The 18,115-nt window shown below is 35.4% G+C and overlaps 1 protein-coding gene across 1 annotated transcript in view; it reads left to right on the top strand.

Annotated features, from left to right (window-relative positions):
* The window catches only part of TRDN (triadin), a 117,616-nt gene that overhangs the window by 34,010 nt on the left and 65,491 nt on the right, over positions 1 to 18,115 (top strand). Inside the window, exons 3-5 of the mRNA XM_042016652.1 lie at positions 2,743 to 2,790; positions 9,274 to 9,411; positions 11,363 to 11,389. Coding sequence (XP_041872586.1) covers positions 2,743 to 2,790; positions 9,274 to 9,411; positions 11,363 to 11,389 — 213 coding nt within the window. The remainder of the gene's footprint in view (positions 1 to 2,742; positions 2,791 to 9,273; positions 9,412 to 11,362; positions 11,390 to 18,115) is intronic.

Here is an 18,115-nt window from a genome sequence, read left to right as displayed (position 1 = left end):
AGCTTACAGAACTGAGGGAGGCTGAGGGAGCAAAACTCTTAGGGTTTAGGTAAGTGAAGTTAGATTACATGAACTCAAGCTCCACTCATAGAACAATTTAAGATACAATTTTGTGTAATTTTACACATCCAGGACATGATGGCTGTAAATTCTGAAGTACTCTGTATTACTCAGGAGGTGCTGGTTATGATATAAAATATATCATAGCAGGAGGACCCCATGTCACAAGTTGCATGTGTAAAGCTTTGCCTCTTGGGTGTCAATTTGTTCAGAAGTTAGAACAGGGATCGAATCTGCAAATCAGCTTTTGCTTTAGCAGTGGACTTCGAGGAAAGCAGGAGACAAGAATTAGATCAGTGCTAAAACTTTCACCCCTGTTCTATCTACCCAGAAGGAGGAAATTAAATTTTGCAGTGTTGTGCTTTAGTGTATTATGCTCATTCCTTTGAGGAACGAAATGAAAGCTTGCATTCCTATCATAACATATTGTACAACTATGAACATGACTGAAATATTTCTAACGTGGTATGAAGGTGACATGCATTACAAAAGCTTGAGAGAAGAAACTATAAATCTCATGCAGTACGTAGTGTGGATGAATATGGAATAAGTAGCATGCCACATTGAAGGATCTCACATATTTTCAATATTTTCAGAAATGAAGAAAAAATTAATTTCAGTTTTATGTCTGCTTTGCAACAGTTCATTACTACCATCCTTTGTGTTAGAAAACACACCTTTTTAATTGGCTTCATAATTCATGAATGTATTTCATGCATTTCTTGTACACATAACTGGATTATATATTTTAATTGGTAAATGCAACTCAATAATTTAAGATTATTTTAGTCCTAAAGATTGATTGCCCAGGAATCCATATTTGCTAATGGGCTAATAGAGCGTTCAAAATTCCCTGCCATCTCTGTGACCAATTACAGCTAATTAACACCACCCTAATTTCAGATCCAGAGTGTTCAATATTCAGAGTAAATTGACAGTGATTTAGCCAGTCACTTAAAGGCCAGACTAAATCAAACCTAATGAAACCTCACCAAATCTATGAAACCCAAAATTATCTACAAAATAATATAAGTGAAAATATAGAAAACACAGAGAGACATGCTTAGCAGAATGAGCTTGCTATTTTGTTTTCATAAGTGAAAAAAATAGAGAAAAAGAGTGGGCTCTTTGAGTGGGATCTTTGTGGAGGTAATGCCTTTAGGAATGGGGAGTTAAGAGGACATGAAGGCATGGAGCTCTCATCCAGTCAGATGCTTTCTTTAATTATTATTATTTTAATCTTTTTATGTTAATCCAAAACATCTGGCCAAATATTGTGGGGTCTCCCGTACTAACTTCTGAATAACACAGTTTGAAGTCACCATTTCCCTGGCTGAACTTGTGGTCATTTCTGTTACTGTCATGCAGTCATGGATAGATTTTTCCTGGCCTTGGGTAGTATACAATAATTATAAGAAATACACATTTTTCCCCTGCAATGTCATCTCACTGTAGTCACCCTGTTAGGCTAATGCTCACTAGAAAGTTTTAAGAGCTGCAAAAAGAAGAGTGTACTTATTTTTACTCCTTTGTTTTATGACAATATATCCGCCAGTGTTAAAACTGATAATACATTTGCATTTAGTCAGGAAAAAGAATTAACTTCTGGATTAGTTTAAACCATCAGCAAACTTAATGGAACAAATAATTTTTTCTCTTTTTCAAACATGCAAAGCCCTAAGAAAACCTCCTACCCTGGAATTTATCAAAACAGTGTTATAGTCTTCTGAAATACATTTTTTACTGTATTTTAAATGGCAATTCAAAGCATGATTAAACAGCTTATCTATTTCAAAGTTCTTAATGAAATTCTTAATTGAATTATATGAAACTTTAAGTAATGTACCTAAAACCTACAAAACGTTTTTTCTCTCTTCCATGATAAAATCCATTAAAGGGATTTGAACCCAATTCCAGTTTAAAGAAGGGCTGCTCAGATGACATCTGGTTTCCCATGTTTCAATCTGCAGCAGATCTCATATCTGATTTATAAACTCCTAGAAAATGAGTTTATACTGAAAAGAATGACAATCTATGAACTATTGCAGTATTGCAAGTGCTGCTTTCATCCCCAAAGGTCCAGCATATAAAAGATGATAAATTTTGATAGATCAAACTTTGGGAGGTCATGAAGTTGAGAATATGAAATTTCAGAAACTGTCTCAATGAACAGGGAAGGATCTAAGAAGAGAATTCATACTTAAATGTGTTTCATGAGACACAAAACACAAAGCGAATTTCCAGTGCATAATGATACCTGTGAAATTTCTAATTTTAAACAAACAAATCAAACCAATAATTCATTTCAGTAACAATTGCAGTGATGCAATTCTTTGGTTATTTGCTGTTGAAGAAATTGAAGTAACTCAACTAGAATCACCTATATATCCTTTTCAGCAATAGAATTTTTTTGTGACTTGTGAAAATACTGTGCTTTATTTGACCACGTTTTTACATTGCTGTGATTCATACTGTGTTATCTCACACCTATAGCATATTGTTTCTCTTTTTAATGAACTCCAATTTCTGCTTCATAACAGCAGCCCCACAGAGATTAAACTCCTCACTTCACTCCTTAAGTGCTTCCTTTAGCCAAGAGACAGATGGGAATGTTCATTATTGCTAATGGTGTTTCTTCCTTTTTTTTACTGGCCTTTCTGGGGTTCATTCCGTTGCCATCAGGTATAGCCACCTATTCACAACATTGTGATGATCCCTGTTTACCACCTGGTAAAGACCTTCTGCCTGCAGTGTTCTGAATACGTGTGTGGATGATAACAAAGCATGGGCATGAGCAGAGGCCAGGACACGGCTGCACTGCTTCTCAGCTAACCCCAACTCTGCCTAGCTGGGGCTTGCTACAGCCTACTTCTCATTTTCACATCATGCTTGAGATAGATCTGACAGCTAAGAGATGCCCCCAGCCAGGAGATTCCCAGGAATTGATGTCAAGCTGAGGTACTAATTCTACGCCTTAAACGCCCTTTAAAAATGCTGTTGTACATTTATTTATCAGCTTTTCAAGCTGAAGATCTGTGTTCTTAGTCAGAAAACTGACCCATAGAATGAGAAAAAAATAAAGTTTCAAATTGTTTTAGATAAAATGCCTATGTGTTTCAGAAAACACCACCTAATGAGGGTCTGAACTATCAAATCAAAATGTTCCAGCTGATATCAAATCAAGTAATATAAACTACTAAAGCCCATCCTAAACATACACTCCTGTCGACATGTAGGGCTATATCAAATGGACCTGAAATTATTTGATTACTTTGTGAGAGTTTGTGAATTTCTTTCTAAATTTTGGCAAGTGGATTCTAGTTATAACTGCTTCTTTATCCACTTTCAGGTGGGGTTTTCTCTATGAACTTGACCTCAATATAATTATCTAAGGCTAATATTAGAAAGAGACAGATGAAGGCTGAAGTCTTCATATTTACAATATATGTACTTATAAAATGGAAATTACTGAGAAAGCTGACTCTACACTTTTTTGGACCGTTTTTATATGTAATATAATTAAAAATTAAATTTATATTTTTATACTAATAATTCAGTGATACCAACTAGAGTTTTACCTGTTTATGGCTTAGAGCTATAAGCTTGATAAAAACGTTAGTCTATGAAACAGAAAGGTAAGACCTAAGGACAGCTATGTTGATAAACTGGAATGTTAATAATAGGACACTTTAAGTGTATATTGAGTTTAATACCTTAGATGCTACTCTTCAAAGAATCATGGAGAAGAAAGAAAGAAACTTACAAATATATAAACTTTCAAATTAAAATATAGGTCTCTATATTCATAATATAATATTTTACTAGATTAGGATATGTTTTATTACCACAAGCTAGTGTTAGGCTTTTGTATTTTATCAAACACAACAGAAATTCTCCATCTTCGTCAGCTGTACCTTGTCAGTATCAATGAAGTAGTTTATATCTCATAGATCAATCTTTGCACCAGATAATTACCATCATTTCTAACTTAATTGCATTCAATTCACTGGAGTCAAAATATGTAATTGATGAAAATCCAACAATTATTAACTAATTTGCTGTGATCCATTAAAAAAAAAGCCACCTTAACATAGGTTGGATTCTGAATATACATTTAACCATTTGACAAGCAAAAAAGATTGATTGGAAACTACATTTCTGGCAGAGTTATTAAGACTCAAATAATGACTGAAGTTATTTGCACAGATAAATCAATCAGTCACTTTTTGTTGTGCACTTCACAGGAATAAATGACGCAGACTATTAAGCATAACCAAATTTGCTTGAGAGGCTACAGCAAATCATACAATGTGATTACTCAATTCTTTTTTGCAGAAACTACTGTTAAAGTACCCATTATGAGTCCTGATGAAAAAAAACGGCTTTTTTGTTCAAAAAATACTTTGTTGCTTTACAAAAATTACCTTCGATCCCAAGAACATAGCTAATGCCAATTGCAGAATTTGAGAAGACTGTCATTGGCTGGTTTCAAGGAGCTGTGTTAATTGTGAGTTATTAATTACCATTAAGGTGATAAATTTGATTTTAAAATCATTTGGAATTAAAATTGTGAGACAGGGAGAATTCAGAAATTAAGAAATTTGTTGTTCAAAATTTTTGTTCTCGCATTTTTAATCAAATAACTCTTTCTGTAACAATAATGTTAGAGAGCTGCAAAGAATTGTAGCACTTGATGTCCTGCTTCAAATTACATAGGGAGTTTTTAGAAGTATTTAATACGTACAACACATCTGAAACTGTTTCTTAAATAATTATTTAAAAGATATTTGCATATGTTTAGTACAGAAAATCCAAACAAGCTTCCAGATATCTCTAACAGCTAACAAACATTCTCCAATCAAATTCAATTGAGTTCGCCTCAAGTTTTCTTTGAAAGGTGGTATACAAATTCCTTCAATTTGACTGGAATTCTTCCTCTGTCAGCTTTAACTCTTCCAAATTTCAGCATTTTCCAGAAGGTTCTGGAGTTCTGATGTTTCCACTGAAAACAAAACAACAAAACTGTTACTATTCTCATAGCAGTGAACATGCCAGCACAAGTAAAGATGAACTTTTACTGGTCTGAAAAACATCTCTTATGCTGTACCAAGTAATAAAAGACTATGACAAACAAAATGTTCTAGCAAAGCATTTTTGTGGAATCGGTGCTGTTCTGGAATGTAAGTAATTTATCAAGGTGAATAGTTGTATTGACCTGGAATTAATTATGGATGTAGAGTTACAAATTTAAGTGCGTAGCCAAAGTGTACAATAACAAGAAGGATTTAAATCTGAAATAGCATCACAAGCAGGATCCATGTCACATATCTCAATAATATGAAAATAAGGTGACATGTCCACACTAACTTTTCAGACTTCATTTCTAGTCAACGGAAAGGAGTGGGCACCTTTGGAAATTAATTCATGTAACCCTAAAAGAGATTTCAGAGGAAAGTGAGACACTTGCCTTCTGAAGGTCACAATATGTCTTTCTGGACTGGCTTTTGAGGGAGTTTATAAACCATCAGGGATTCAGTACCTTTTCAGGTACATTTCCCTAAATAGGATAAGCTGAACTTTAAGTGATTAAATGTAGTTGCATAGTGTCAACAAAATTCTTCAATATTAGTTGTATGTTCATGTCTGAATTTAACCTCCTCAGTAACCATTTAGTTCCTTTCCCCTCCTTCAACAGACATTTAATAATTGCTTACTGTTTTATCTAATTGGTTCAACCCCTATTTAAAAGTTTGGCAAAAGTTAGAAGTTCACTAGTCTGTGTCTGAGAAATACTCGGTACTGATAAAGGCTCTTTGCAGTTTAAATTCAAGATCCTGCTGCCACTATTTCCAGAGCAATTGATTTTATGTGATATATCACATATTAATTATGGTTTAGATCAATTATATCAATCTATAATAATATTAATTATAGCTGTAGATTAGTTACAAATTCTATATTACACACCATATGTTAGCAAAAGAAATGAATTGTGAGCTTACTTTTAAAATAATTGGTGTTCTAAGGTTGCCTAAGAATTGAGAAGATGAATACATTGACTACAAGATGATTGTAAAAAATCTTATCACACTGTTCCATTGCTGGACATCTCTAAATAAAAAAATATCAAGCTCAAACTTTTTTATGAAAATCTACATTCTTTCAGCTTCACTCTTGAAGCAAGAGTATGCAAATCTTCTGGAAATTGTTGTCTTTCTTTGCATGTGTGTGAGGTAAATTGAAAGTTTCTCTGTACTTGTTACTACAAGAATTGTGTCATTTCCTTTGTTTCTAGTGTATTTCGTTCTACTAGGGACCTCGTAGAACCTGGTGTTATCAAAGTTGTTGGGAGAACTGAAAACATGGATTTAATCAGTCATAATTGTCACTTCAGCATTACATGGTGTGGTGTTCTTAAGAATTCTAGGTCACATCATTACTATTAGCACTAGTTTTAAAAAATGTTGGAAATGCAACAGAAATTAAACAAAAGATCTGTGCTCAAGACATAATTTTCCAGGTCTGTGCCACTTGCATTAAACCTTAAGTGAGCTCACAGTACCTGTTTGAATACAAAACTTCATTTTGCAAATACCAGTCAAGTGTCCTCTACACAGCACCAAACTGATTTTTCTAAACTTTCTGTGTTAAACAGGATTTGCAACTTGGGCCTGTTAGCATAGGCATGACTGGAGAATTTTGCCTCTGGACACTTGTAATTTCTAATTGCTTTTCATAGTGTGGTATAAAGATATTATGAATTAAAAACCAGGATATGATGTTGAAGACTGATTCATCAGCAAAGATGGCTTGCCTTGGGGTGGTTGGAATAATTTCCTCTGCTCTTGATCTTGCACTTCTCTGAGCATTTCCTTTGCCTGCCCAGAGGGGACAGCTCTGCTGCCTGTGAAGCAGAAGCAGTTCTTGAACTGCTAGTTGATAGACCAGTGTATTAAAATAAATTGATACCAGTTCTTGTTTAGCTTACAGCTGTAGCCCCTGCAGCTGTAAAAGCCTGTGGCTGTAAAAGCAACTGAGCCCTCCCTAAGCAACCAGTGGGTAAAATGAGGGTGGATAGCCACAGTGAAAGTCGAGGCAGCTGTCCAAAGTTAAACCATCCCTGCTTGTGAATCAAAACCTTGATTATGCTAAGACACCTCTGGCCATTTTCATTCTATTAGTCTACTTCGACTCCTTAGCACCTCTAGATTAGAATAAAGGGCAAATGGCATCAGGGGTCAGGTCACAAACTTACTTTTTAAGAGCCTAAATATAGGTATTCATTCTCCTGGTTAATGTTTGAGAAGAGTATTTGTGGCAAATCACTTGAAAAAAATTAAATCTCTACATCTCAATGCATGAAGACAGTGCAACAAATAACTGTCATGCTAAAAAGTAAATATTTGCTGGTTTACTACTCAATCTTTCTGAATAAAACAGTGTGCACAGTAATACACTAAATTAATTTCTTTGCAATTAGGTCATTGCATCATGTCACACCTTTAGTTTATTTGATGTGTCTGATTGTTCAGTAGCATATACCCATATAATACAATACTCATAAAATATTAACTACAATATTTCTTTGGTCTGCATTATCAACAAGCAGGTGTAAACTAAGAGAAAGTCGGCCTGGTCTTTTGTATTTCAGAATAATTAATTAGAAATAAAACAAACCATACATTTATACTTCAAACAAAGTTATCTCTAAATTTCATTATAACACTTTTAGAAAATAATATTCATACTGCTGTCACTGAAAAAAGTTCCTTTAAGCCTGCACCTTGCCTGTCTTTGTAGCCTGCAAGTCCATGTGAGACTGTTTCTGATTAATGCTAAGATTTGGCTTGTGAGTCAGAACACTGCAGTCAGAAGTAGTTCTGAAGAGACTTGTCTTTAGCTTCTTACTAAAATATTTACCTAGAGAAAAATGTGAAACACAGGTATGGTTCCCACCTTGACACTGTTAAATTCAGTGTACGTATTTCTATTGAAACTCCTAGGAGCAAGACTAGGCCATAAGTCCAAATCATATTTGTGGTCTACTTTCATAGGTTGCTCATATTTGTAGAAAAGTTTCACACAGACCAGGCAATGAGTCAATCTGCCATTTCAAGTACAGTGGGCAGTAACATAGACTGAATGAAGGTTGTCCCTCTTTCCTAAGCACTATCTGGTACAGTGTACAAGAAAATAGAAAATGGCTGTGCAGAATCATCAGAAGAAAAAGTCTGTCAGAGGCTGGAAAGTCACTCTGAAGTGGTGTGCCAGGTACAGAGAAATCTGGTGAAATCCCAACTGGAAAATCCTTTAAAGGAATAGTAGTATTACCCACTGATGGCTGCACTGCCTGGGTGTGGATGCAGTGGGGAGCGAAAGCCTTACTTCCATCAGAGTTTCCAGGAAGGTGGAGGACTTCACAGCTTCCTTGTTTTCCAGTTTGCTTGCCTACAGGGGCAGTAAGACCAGAACAAGTTAAGTATGCAGATGTTGTTTGTCAAAGAAACTCTAGAAAAGTCATAAGAGAAGAACCAGAATCTTGGGAGTGTGTGTCTGAAAGTAGCTGTCCGTGTGCCACTATCTGGATTTGCATCCCTGTTTATTCTGAACCCAGGTTAATTTTGGCCTGAGTGTGCACAGCTTTCTTTTTCCCATCCTATGTATGTGCTCCATAGCCATGACATGACCTGCCTGTGTAGTTAATCCAGAGCTCAGCAATTTCCTCAGCCAGGACTTGTGTAAAGGAGGGAGCTCAGGGGGGAGATATGACATGAATGAGACACTGATGGCACTGAAACCTAGAGAGGCATCAGGAGTTAGGGGACCTGAATCAGATTTAAAAGCTGGGCTGAAAGGAAGAGATTATCTAAAATGATGAATATTAGAATGTAATCTATACTTATATTTTACCCAACCATCCTCAGAAGGAGATGCAGAACTTGGAACACAACATCAGACCAAATTATACACTGGATCCTTGATCACTCTATGAACAGCAAATGCAGTAAGATACACTTTATACCAGTCTTGCACAGGAAGGAGAGCTGTCCTCAAATCGTTGAATAATAAAAATTAACACTCACAATCCTTGTTTCTGCTAAAAGAGGTAGTATATTTTGTCCTGTATAAAATGAAGATTAACTTCTATTACTGCAGGAGTTGTTTGTTTTGGGTTTTTTTTCAAACTGCTTTTGTTTTAAACTCTGCACTCAGGAAGATCTGTTCACAAGCTCAGCACAGAACCACTGAGAATCATTCATGAGACACTGGAAGAGTCCTCTGATTGGATTTATGGCTTTTTTTCTTTACTGTCTGACATCGTATGGAGTGATGATGATGACAGTGATGAAGGTATTTGTAACATAAAGACTTCTGTAACTGCTCTAACTGCTGTTTTACACGCATTAGGTTGGCTTATTCAGCTTTTAACCTCACAGACAAGAATGTCAAACAAAATGAAAAGTGAACATTGTTGCTAATAAAGCATCCACTGGCTATTCCAATCAGTAAATTGGCCTCCTTGTTAGCTTTCATCTCATGTTTAAGGTACTATTACAGAAAAGCTGTCAGAATCAAATATTACCATTAGGACATCTTGAAGAAAAGAGCACTAATTTATATATGACTTCAAAGCCACAATCAAAGTATGCATCAGAATATTGCTTCAGAGAATGGAAATAATTATTTTCTTTTAATCAGCAAGAATCTAAAGAACCCTGAAAAATATAAAAGATACATCAAGAAACTCAAAACTTTTTTTATTTGACATATTGATGACAGGGCAGTATATTGAAACAAACAAAAAAAAAATAGCATTTCTACTGAACTAACGGGATTTTGGATGGCATATTGCAAACAATTCAGTTTACTAGAAATTATGGTTCTGCCATTATGATATCATTCTTCATCTGACATCATCTGATAAATGAAAGTAAATTACTAATATTTTTATTTTGGAAATAACTCTCCTTCTGTTAAACAAAAAACCAAAACAAAGCAAAAAATAAAACCTAGTTCCCCAGTATGAGCAGAGACTGCTCACAGTCAGTAGTGCATCATCGTGTCACATCATATTGGTCATTCTGACAAGCGATGAGTGTAGGAGTGACATCTTCATTTCACGGTAGTTTATTTTATATTCTATTTGGCTACACCAGAATATAATTAAAAAGAGACATGTACTGAAACTGACTTCTACTCATTTGTTCAGAAACTTGAGATATTATCAAATGTTTATCTTTTAATATATGCATGAGCTTTTTATATTAGCACCATACATGAATGCTAATAGATAGGCTGCTACATGTGAGTCCGTGAATTGGGCATCCTATTCTGAGATATGATTTACAACTAGAAGAATGCCAGTCTCTCATAAGGTTGACAAACAGAAAAGATGAAACACAGAGAGATTGGTAAAATTTATCAGTGTGCATTTTTAGCATTTCATAGCTCCCAAAGCATGTGCAAACTTTCAAACACTCGAGTGTGTAAGTGTTAATGGCAGTAGGAAAATCATAAAATACCTGACAGACAAAAATTTGAGATCTGATGTTCACCAGGTTTGGAAAACTCAGTCCTAACAGCCTTTGGCCCAAGTGGAATTTCATTAATAAATTAATTGATAATTAATTATTTATTAATTAATAAATAATAATAATATTCACAGGAGTGTGAATAGGCAGTAAGGCATCTTACTGCACTATATCATAAAAACTAAGTGCATGTGAGCACCCTGCCCATTCTGTGCTGTAGTCAGTGCAGCTGAGGCTTCACACTAGCCAGTCATTCAGGCTCACTCCTTCAAATTCTGTGTCCTACATGGAGGTGGAATAACATATTGTAGCAATCAAGCGCTTGTAGTTACACTGAAATGGATTATTTTTTGCCTTGGGTTTCACTAGAATCATTGCAGATTTACAATCTTGCTAAACTGCATATCTGTTTTATCATTTGGAATTAAAACAAAACCAGTGAGCCTTTTCTTAAAACATGGAAACATGCATAAAGTAAAGCAAATTGTAAATTGTAGACACGAGTTATTATTCAGAAGCACAAATAGAGATTTGGATGTTTCCTTAGTTACTAGTGCATCTTGAATTTATCTACCCAAAACTCTATGGCAAGAGAGATTCTTGATGAAAAATCCAAAATCTCAGAACAGATGCTTGGCATTTAGCATATAAAGAAGAAAAATTATTTTTTGAAATTAAAAGAAGACAGCATGAAAAAAATGTGGGTTTGTTTTTGTTTTTTTTTTTAATGATATCTTTTCTCTGATATCTGTTTTTTTCTCTTGGTTTAGGTGAAATGGAACCTTCCCTGAAAAAAGGTTGGTCAGTTTCTTAACTATAGAGTGAAAATATTTTTTAGTCATTTTAAGAATTAGCTGGTGTACCCATGATATAAATTCTGTCAATAGTTACATGGCAGTCTACTAACCTTATCAGTTGTGCTCTAACAAACTTATTAAATGCAAAACTCAAGTAATAATACTTACTGAGCTGTTTGCTGCTCTGTGAGAATTCTTTACTCTTCCACCATTACTGAGAAAATCTGAAATTTTTTCATTAAAAAATAGAATTAACAGAAATATTATTTATATCCTTGTCATGCTTGTAGGACTCCTGTTAATGCCAAGGAGTTAGTTATATGTATGTCTGGATAGAATTAAAGTTCAGGAATAATAACATGGAAAGTATATTTAGTGAGAAATAATGATGAGGTACTGTCAAGCATTTTACTGTGAGCCAACACAGGACCCTAAAATAAGAACTGCTTCGTAATCTTCTGAAAAAATTACTTAGTTATCATTGAATTTTTAAAGCAGACAAGGGAAGGAAATAGGATTTATATTATAACCTTTATAGATATTGAAATTGTTATTCTGAAACATAATACTTAAGTTCAACTTCTATTAAATCAAAGTGAAAATGTATTAGAAGGTTGGAGTTACTGGTGATAGAATGTAAAGCTTTTCAAAAATAGGGTGTTTTTTTCCTCCATATTGAGCAAAACTCGAGAATAGTAGGATGTGTAACCAGCCTTCTGTGAACTGAATTTGGTATCCATCAAATTCTCAAGAGGTAAATGCCCATATTGAAGAATCTATCACCCCAGTTGCTTCTGAGATTACAAACCAGTTTTCTCTGAAGTTAACTGGAACTGGATCAGGCTTCTAAGTAATGAAACATTTTGTCAGTCTCAATCTGGCATCCAAGGAATTAATAGGCTTGAAGATCAGGACCAATCATCTTTCTATGGATGATTCCTCATGTTAGGAAAATTTACAGACAGTATACAAAAAAATTCCATCTCTTTACTTTGTCTGTAAGAACTGTAAAACCTTCAGAATCACCCTGTCTCTTTTCCAATAGAGACAGATGCATTTTTAATTTTACAGAGGGTGCACAGAATCTGAAGCTGTATCACATTGCTGGCAAGGATGAATGTGGGTGGAATGTGTCTTCTCACCATGGACCAGTGTAGGGGCCAGGCTGAAAGTGTTGCTACTTCATGGCTAGGAAGGCACAATCCATAAAAACACTATGGACAGCAGCATGCTCAGAATTGCAATCCCTGCTTCTCTGGAAATCAGTGACACAGGCCTTACCCATTGCATTGGGACACAAAGTTGTAGAAATAGAATTCACAGAAGTCATATAGCTGAAGCAGCTGAAAGCTGCTTAAATTATAAGCAGTTGGAAGTGATGATATTGTTTGGATCTAAAAGTCCTCCATCCAAGGAGCCGATGTATCTAACTGCTGGCTTGGAATGCTTTCCTCACTATTCAAAGCTCACAGCCTGGCTCTGGAGATGAATCTTGAGAGGGTCTTCTATCTTTGGTATGAAGGAAATGGACAAAGAGCTGGTGATTTCTCCAGATCTGGTACCTTACAAGGTAACACAGCCACAAAGAGGTGAAAATTTTGAGTGGGCTTTTTCACTTTTGGGATTCAGGATTCAGGTCAAGATTCTCCCTCTGTCCTTTAGAGGACAAACATTCTCTTCCTTGTCTCCCGGCAAAACACTGTCCCTTGACTGGGACTGCTGAAGATAGTACCCCTTTCTGAGTACTGCCATCAGCTTTCACATAGCAACATCCTCAAATAACTTACCATCTCCAGGTGACTGGAGGTCTCCATTTCATCCTGGCAGCCAGGATCTGGCCTTTTCTATACTTGATTTTGTCACTTTTTTACTGGGCTACAGAAATACAACATATGTGGCCTGAAGCCACCAGTCCCTTGGAAATGCCAGTGCAGAGTACTGCATGTGTCAGTGACAGGCATCTCTCAGCCCCTCAGAGCTTTTCCTGTCTCTCTACAGACTTCTTGTAAAACTGTATAAACATCAAAGAGCTTAGTTGCCGGGGTCTAAGGCTAAAGAGAAGTTTTCTGAGAGCTCTGTGGTGCAGTCTAGTGAACAGCTTTTCTGCTTAGGCACAGTGAAATTCCCTCCTGGTGCTAAAGCTCAGGAGCACAGAAGGCAAAGCCCTGGGAGGTGAGCCAAGGGCTCAGGTGAGCTCCCGCAGGAAACACTCTCACAAACATCACAATCTGTTCCCCTGAGCATGAGGTGCAGATCTCTCTGAGTAGCTTTTCTTAACTTTTTTGTGCTGTCATTTACACTGTCCATAAATAAAACTTCCAGAAGAAAACTTTCTAAACCAAACAAGACACTACATTGGTGATTTTTACCATATTGCTGCTGTTAGGACTGGACCCAGAAGAGGACCATCTATACAACTAGATATGGAGATTTTGGGGTATCAAAATTTTAGTTTGATCCATGAAATTAGAACTAAATTTTTTGGTTATGGAGTGTTCTCTGCTTACCTGTAGAGGATCATTTCTTCTTCAAAATCCCTTCCACTCTGAGCAGCAATTTTATCTATAGCTTTATGAAGGATATTTCTTTAGGAGACACTGGCATTTGAACATTTTAAACAAGAAAAAAACCACCCAGTGAGATTGTACAGTATACTACTGCTGTATCCAGAAGATGAACAGATTGATATTTTTCACATTTATATGGAAAACCTCTCTCAAATTTCACTCTTGAAATGCGCACTATGGTTGCTGTGTCTGATATTTAAGTATTTGTATTGGATCTAACCCACAGTTATTGTGGCATTCATGAAGACAATGAGAATTTTTGAAAAATCTCCATGTCTATTTTTAGTGTATGGACAAGGCTTCACTCTTTTGCTTTGCTGGCTAGCAGCTTTCATGAATGCTAAAATGTTTGCACAAAACTTGCTTTATGATGGAATATAGTAACTGAAAAAACCAGGATTGCTGGTACCACAATACAATTGCATGTTGGAAAAAATTGAAGGGGAGTGACAAGGACATTGTCTAGCCATGAAAAAAGAAAAGTCTAATCATAATTATAATCCCAAAGAAAGCAAAAGTCTCTTTCCTAGACATGTAAATTAAAAGCAAAAGTAATAGAAGTACAGGTAATGACAATGGGCTTCCACAGGCAATGGGATTAATATCAGTTTCAGAATTCTTTAGAATATATGAAAATATCTCTCAAGCACCTTTTTCTATTGCAATTATTTTTGACAGTCCAAGTCTTATAATGAATATTTATCTTCAATAATTGGAAAAGAATGAGCATTTAATATTGTCTGGAAAAGCAGTATTCTTCAGTGGACATAGTAAAAGGTTGTTCTGGAAGGGACTTTGCAGTCTTTAACAATGCATATTCTCAACATAAAAAAACTATAAGGCATTTTCACAAAAGACATAGAGAAGTTTAATTCTTTTTTTCAGACTTAATTTGCTTTTGGTTTCATTTCTTTCTACAATTATGAAGGATAATCTTGCTCATTTTTTCAGGGTTAGCTTCACCTTTAGGCACACATTCAATTATTTGACAACTGTATGCTTGTATGTTTTTACTAAAAATGGTTGCTATAAAAAAGATAGTGGGGGGGTTTTGTTTGTTTGTTGTTTTTTTTGTGGACACTACTGGACTCAGTTGTAAGTTTGGAAAAGAGCTGAGAAACCAGAAAATTAGAAATAAAGATCTGTAAATAATAAGGAAGTGCAGACACTTCAGCATTGACAACCGTGCCTAAAAAGGTAATTATTAAACTGAAAGTAATTTTAATTTCAATAAATACTATTCACTTAAAAAGCAGAGTAAGAAATAAAGCACCATCATGACAGTTATCCATCTCTCTATTACCAAGAAGTTTTATTATTGGCATAAAATTATTCTTACCAACAATCAAAAGAAACATTTCCTTTTGGTAGAGATGGGTCTCAAATTTTCTGTAAGTTAGCCTGTCTTTGAGACAGAAAAATGGGGCTTTGAGTTTTTTCTTAGGAAAATGCAATTTAAAAAAGCATGGATTATGACAAAAAGCCAACACAGAATATGAATTTCTGTTAAAGTTCACAAGAAATTTTGTGAAAAACAAATGAACTTTTTGGCAAAGCACCTTATCCATCTGTCTTCAGTTCAAATGAGCGTATCATTGCCAGAGTATTAGGCTGGTTATTAATATGCTGAAGACACATCATGGTCCTAAAAGACATGTCAGCTTCTGAGGGTGTGGTCAGTTACACTGACTCACCCTCGGCAGCTCTGGCCAAGGTGCAGCTGCCCCACACCTGACTCCACACACCCACTCCTATTAACTCCTTCTCCAACCCAAGGTTAGGCTTGTCAAAATTTTTTCAGCAGAATCTATTGGCTTGTTCAGACCTGAGTATTGATCTGTGCTCACAAACAAGGTGCTCTGAAAAGGAAAGGTTCTCAGACCAGACAATTTCCTACATCACTTTTTGATGTGGTGATCAAAGGAACATATACTACATCTTTGCCTGGGAAAGGGGACAAGAAGGAACAACCTGCTTAGAGAGGGCAGGGGGTTTGCTAATTTGGATTTGAAAGTAGTTTTGATATGATAGCCTGTACAAGTCTAAAAAGAACTTTTTTCAATATCCAGGCAAAGTAGGGAAAAGCATACTGACAAATATTTGTTAGTCCTACTATTTATAACGTGTGTCAGATTGTTTTTATCTATTTAAGCACCTAAGAATGTATGATCAGACAAAAAGTCCAGCTCACCCAGTGGATGGGAAAGAAGTCCTTATTGCTGCCCTAGAGTGACCAGTGTGAATACCTCCGGAAGTATATCAGAACTGTTAAAAATACAGCAATAATTTCCCAAAAGAATTCTCCATACTCCAAGCATTTTTCCCTGTGAAGAGATACAGTGTTTGCATGGCTGTAATCCATCTACGATTTCTTGTGAACCCAAGGCTACAGACAGTTTGGAAATGAACTAGAGAAAGTAAATTCAGAATACCATAAATGAAACCTGAAAACTGCGTTACCAGTCTAGTTGTCATATATATGTCCTAAAAATAATTATGCAGTTTCATTCATCCCTAAAGTATATACCTATTTGTACTGATACTGTCTTCTGAATTCAGTTGCTTTTATGTTGCTGTATGGTGCTGCTCCCTTCTCTGTATCCGAGTTGCTATTAAAGATCTCACTAAAAGGCTTTCGCTGTCTCCCCAGGCTGCACTTTACCATAAAGCATTTTGCATATCTTTGTGTAAAGTACACCCTGTGTTAAAAGACAGAAATCATTGATTGGTTCAATTCTGAGATGTTAAACTGCTTTTCCAGATATGGGGTTTTTTTTCATTTTTCATTTTTGTGGCATCCATTTCTGTTATTAATGTTCTTTTAACAATTTCATCTGGTTTTACTTACATTGATCAATACAGTAATAGCATATCCACCATAAAATAGCATTTTATAACAGAAAGAAAATATTTTCTATATTACCCAGATGAAAAAAGATAATATACCACCAGGGAACAGAGATGTTCAATTATAGTTCTTTTGCCTTTTTCAGAATAGTGATTTGGTTTCAACTTGAGCTGAAACTTTTCAATCCAAACTTACCAACTATATTTTAAAAGAGAGAGAGAGAGAACTTTGGGCAACAAGGCTAGTAGGGACCCTGGACAGAAGTGGAGGAGAGGTTTGCAGCTGTTTAAGTTATCCTCTTACATCAGGGAAAACCTTAAGTGAAGCTATCCATGTAATCTTTGTGGAAATCTTAATTTGTGCCCCGGTGATGGAAGGAATGGGAAGGAATGACTATTTACAGACTAATACAGTAAGGTAGAATCTGCAGAGTTAGTGTTTTTGAAATCTTGGTAAGGTAACTGAGTCTGTGATTCCTTTTTACTGTATTTTTAACTCCTTTCACAAACAAACAAAGAAACAAAAACTCCAAGCAAACAACAATTAAATAGATTTGTATGGGAAAATATTTCTTTGATGTTAGTCAAGATTAGAGATTTTAGATATAATTGTATATATAATTTTGCTCTAAGATGTCTACAAGCCTTTCCTACACTTTTTTCTATAGGAAATTACACTTAATTAAAGGCAGAATGATAAAATTGGCTATGAAAAATATCATTTAATACTGAGCCGGTAACATCTTTGCAGATTGGCATCCATAAGGAGAAGCATGTCAAGAAAATTTCATGTTCCACTGAAGGAAAATAAAATCTGGTTTTCATCATGTGGCTCTATCTATGATATTTTTGACTAAAGAGGTTGTCTGTCTTTTGGGTTTTGATTTTGGTCAAAGTGCAAGTAGCATTCATTTTAGATTTTAGAACCAAGGTACAGGACTATTGGCTGGAAATGAAAAACACAGATGTAACATATTTTTATACATTAAGAATAAAACTTTATGTAAAAAATGTTTAGCATTGAAAACTTTTAATACCTTTCACTTTTAATTCTTTCGAAAGACCAGTCATTAAAATTCCACCATAAAAAAGTCTGCGTATGGTCTTCCTGAAGGATGCCAGTGCTGCTCACAGGACAATTAGTCAGATAATTGCAAGTACCTCCCTTTCCCTAAAAAGCTTTCTGATAAGATATTGCTTTTCTGTTTCAAATGGAAACATTAGCAGGGGAAAACAAGACTCAAAATAATCATAATAGAACAAATAAAGGGAAAGGGAAAGGGAAAGGGAAAGGGAAAGGGAAAGGGAAAGG

The sequence above is a fragment of the Corvus kubaryi genome, unplaced genomic scaffold (genome assembly GCF_017639235.1).
Source record: "Corvus kubaryi isolate FWS band 111438036 unplaced genomic scaffold, C.kubaryi_AGA036_p1.0 split3-73, whole genome shotgun sequence".
Lineage (NCBI taxonomy): Eukaryota > Metazoa > Chordata > Aves > Passeriformes > Corvidae > Corvus > Corvus kubaryi.
This window is presented reverse-complemented; position numbering and strand designations above follow the sequence as displayed.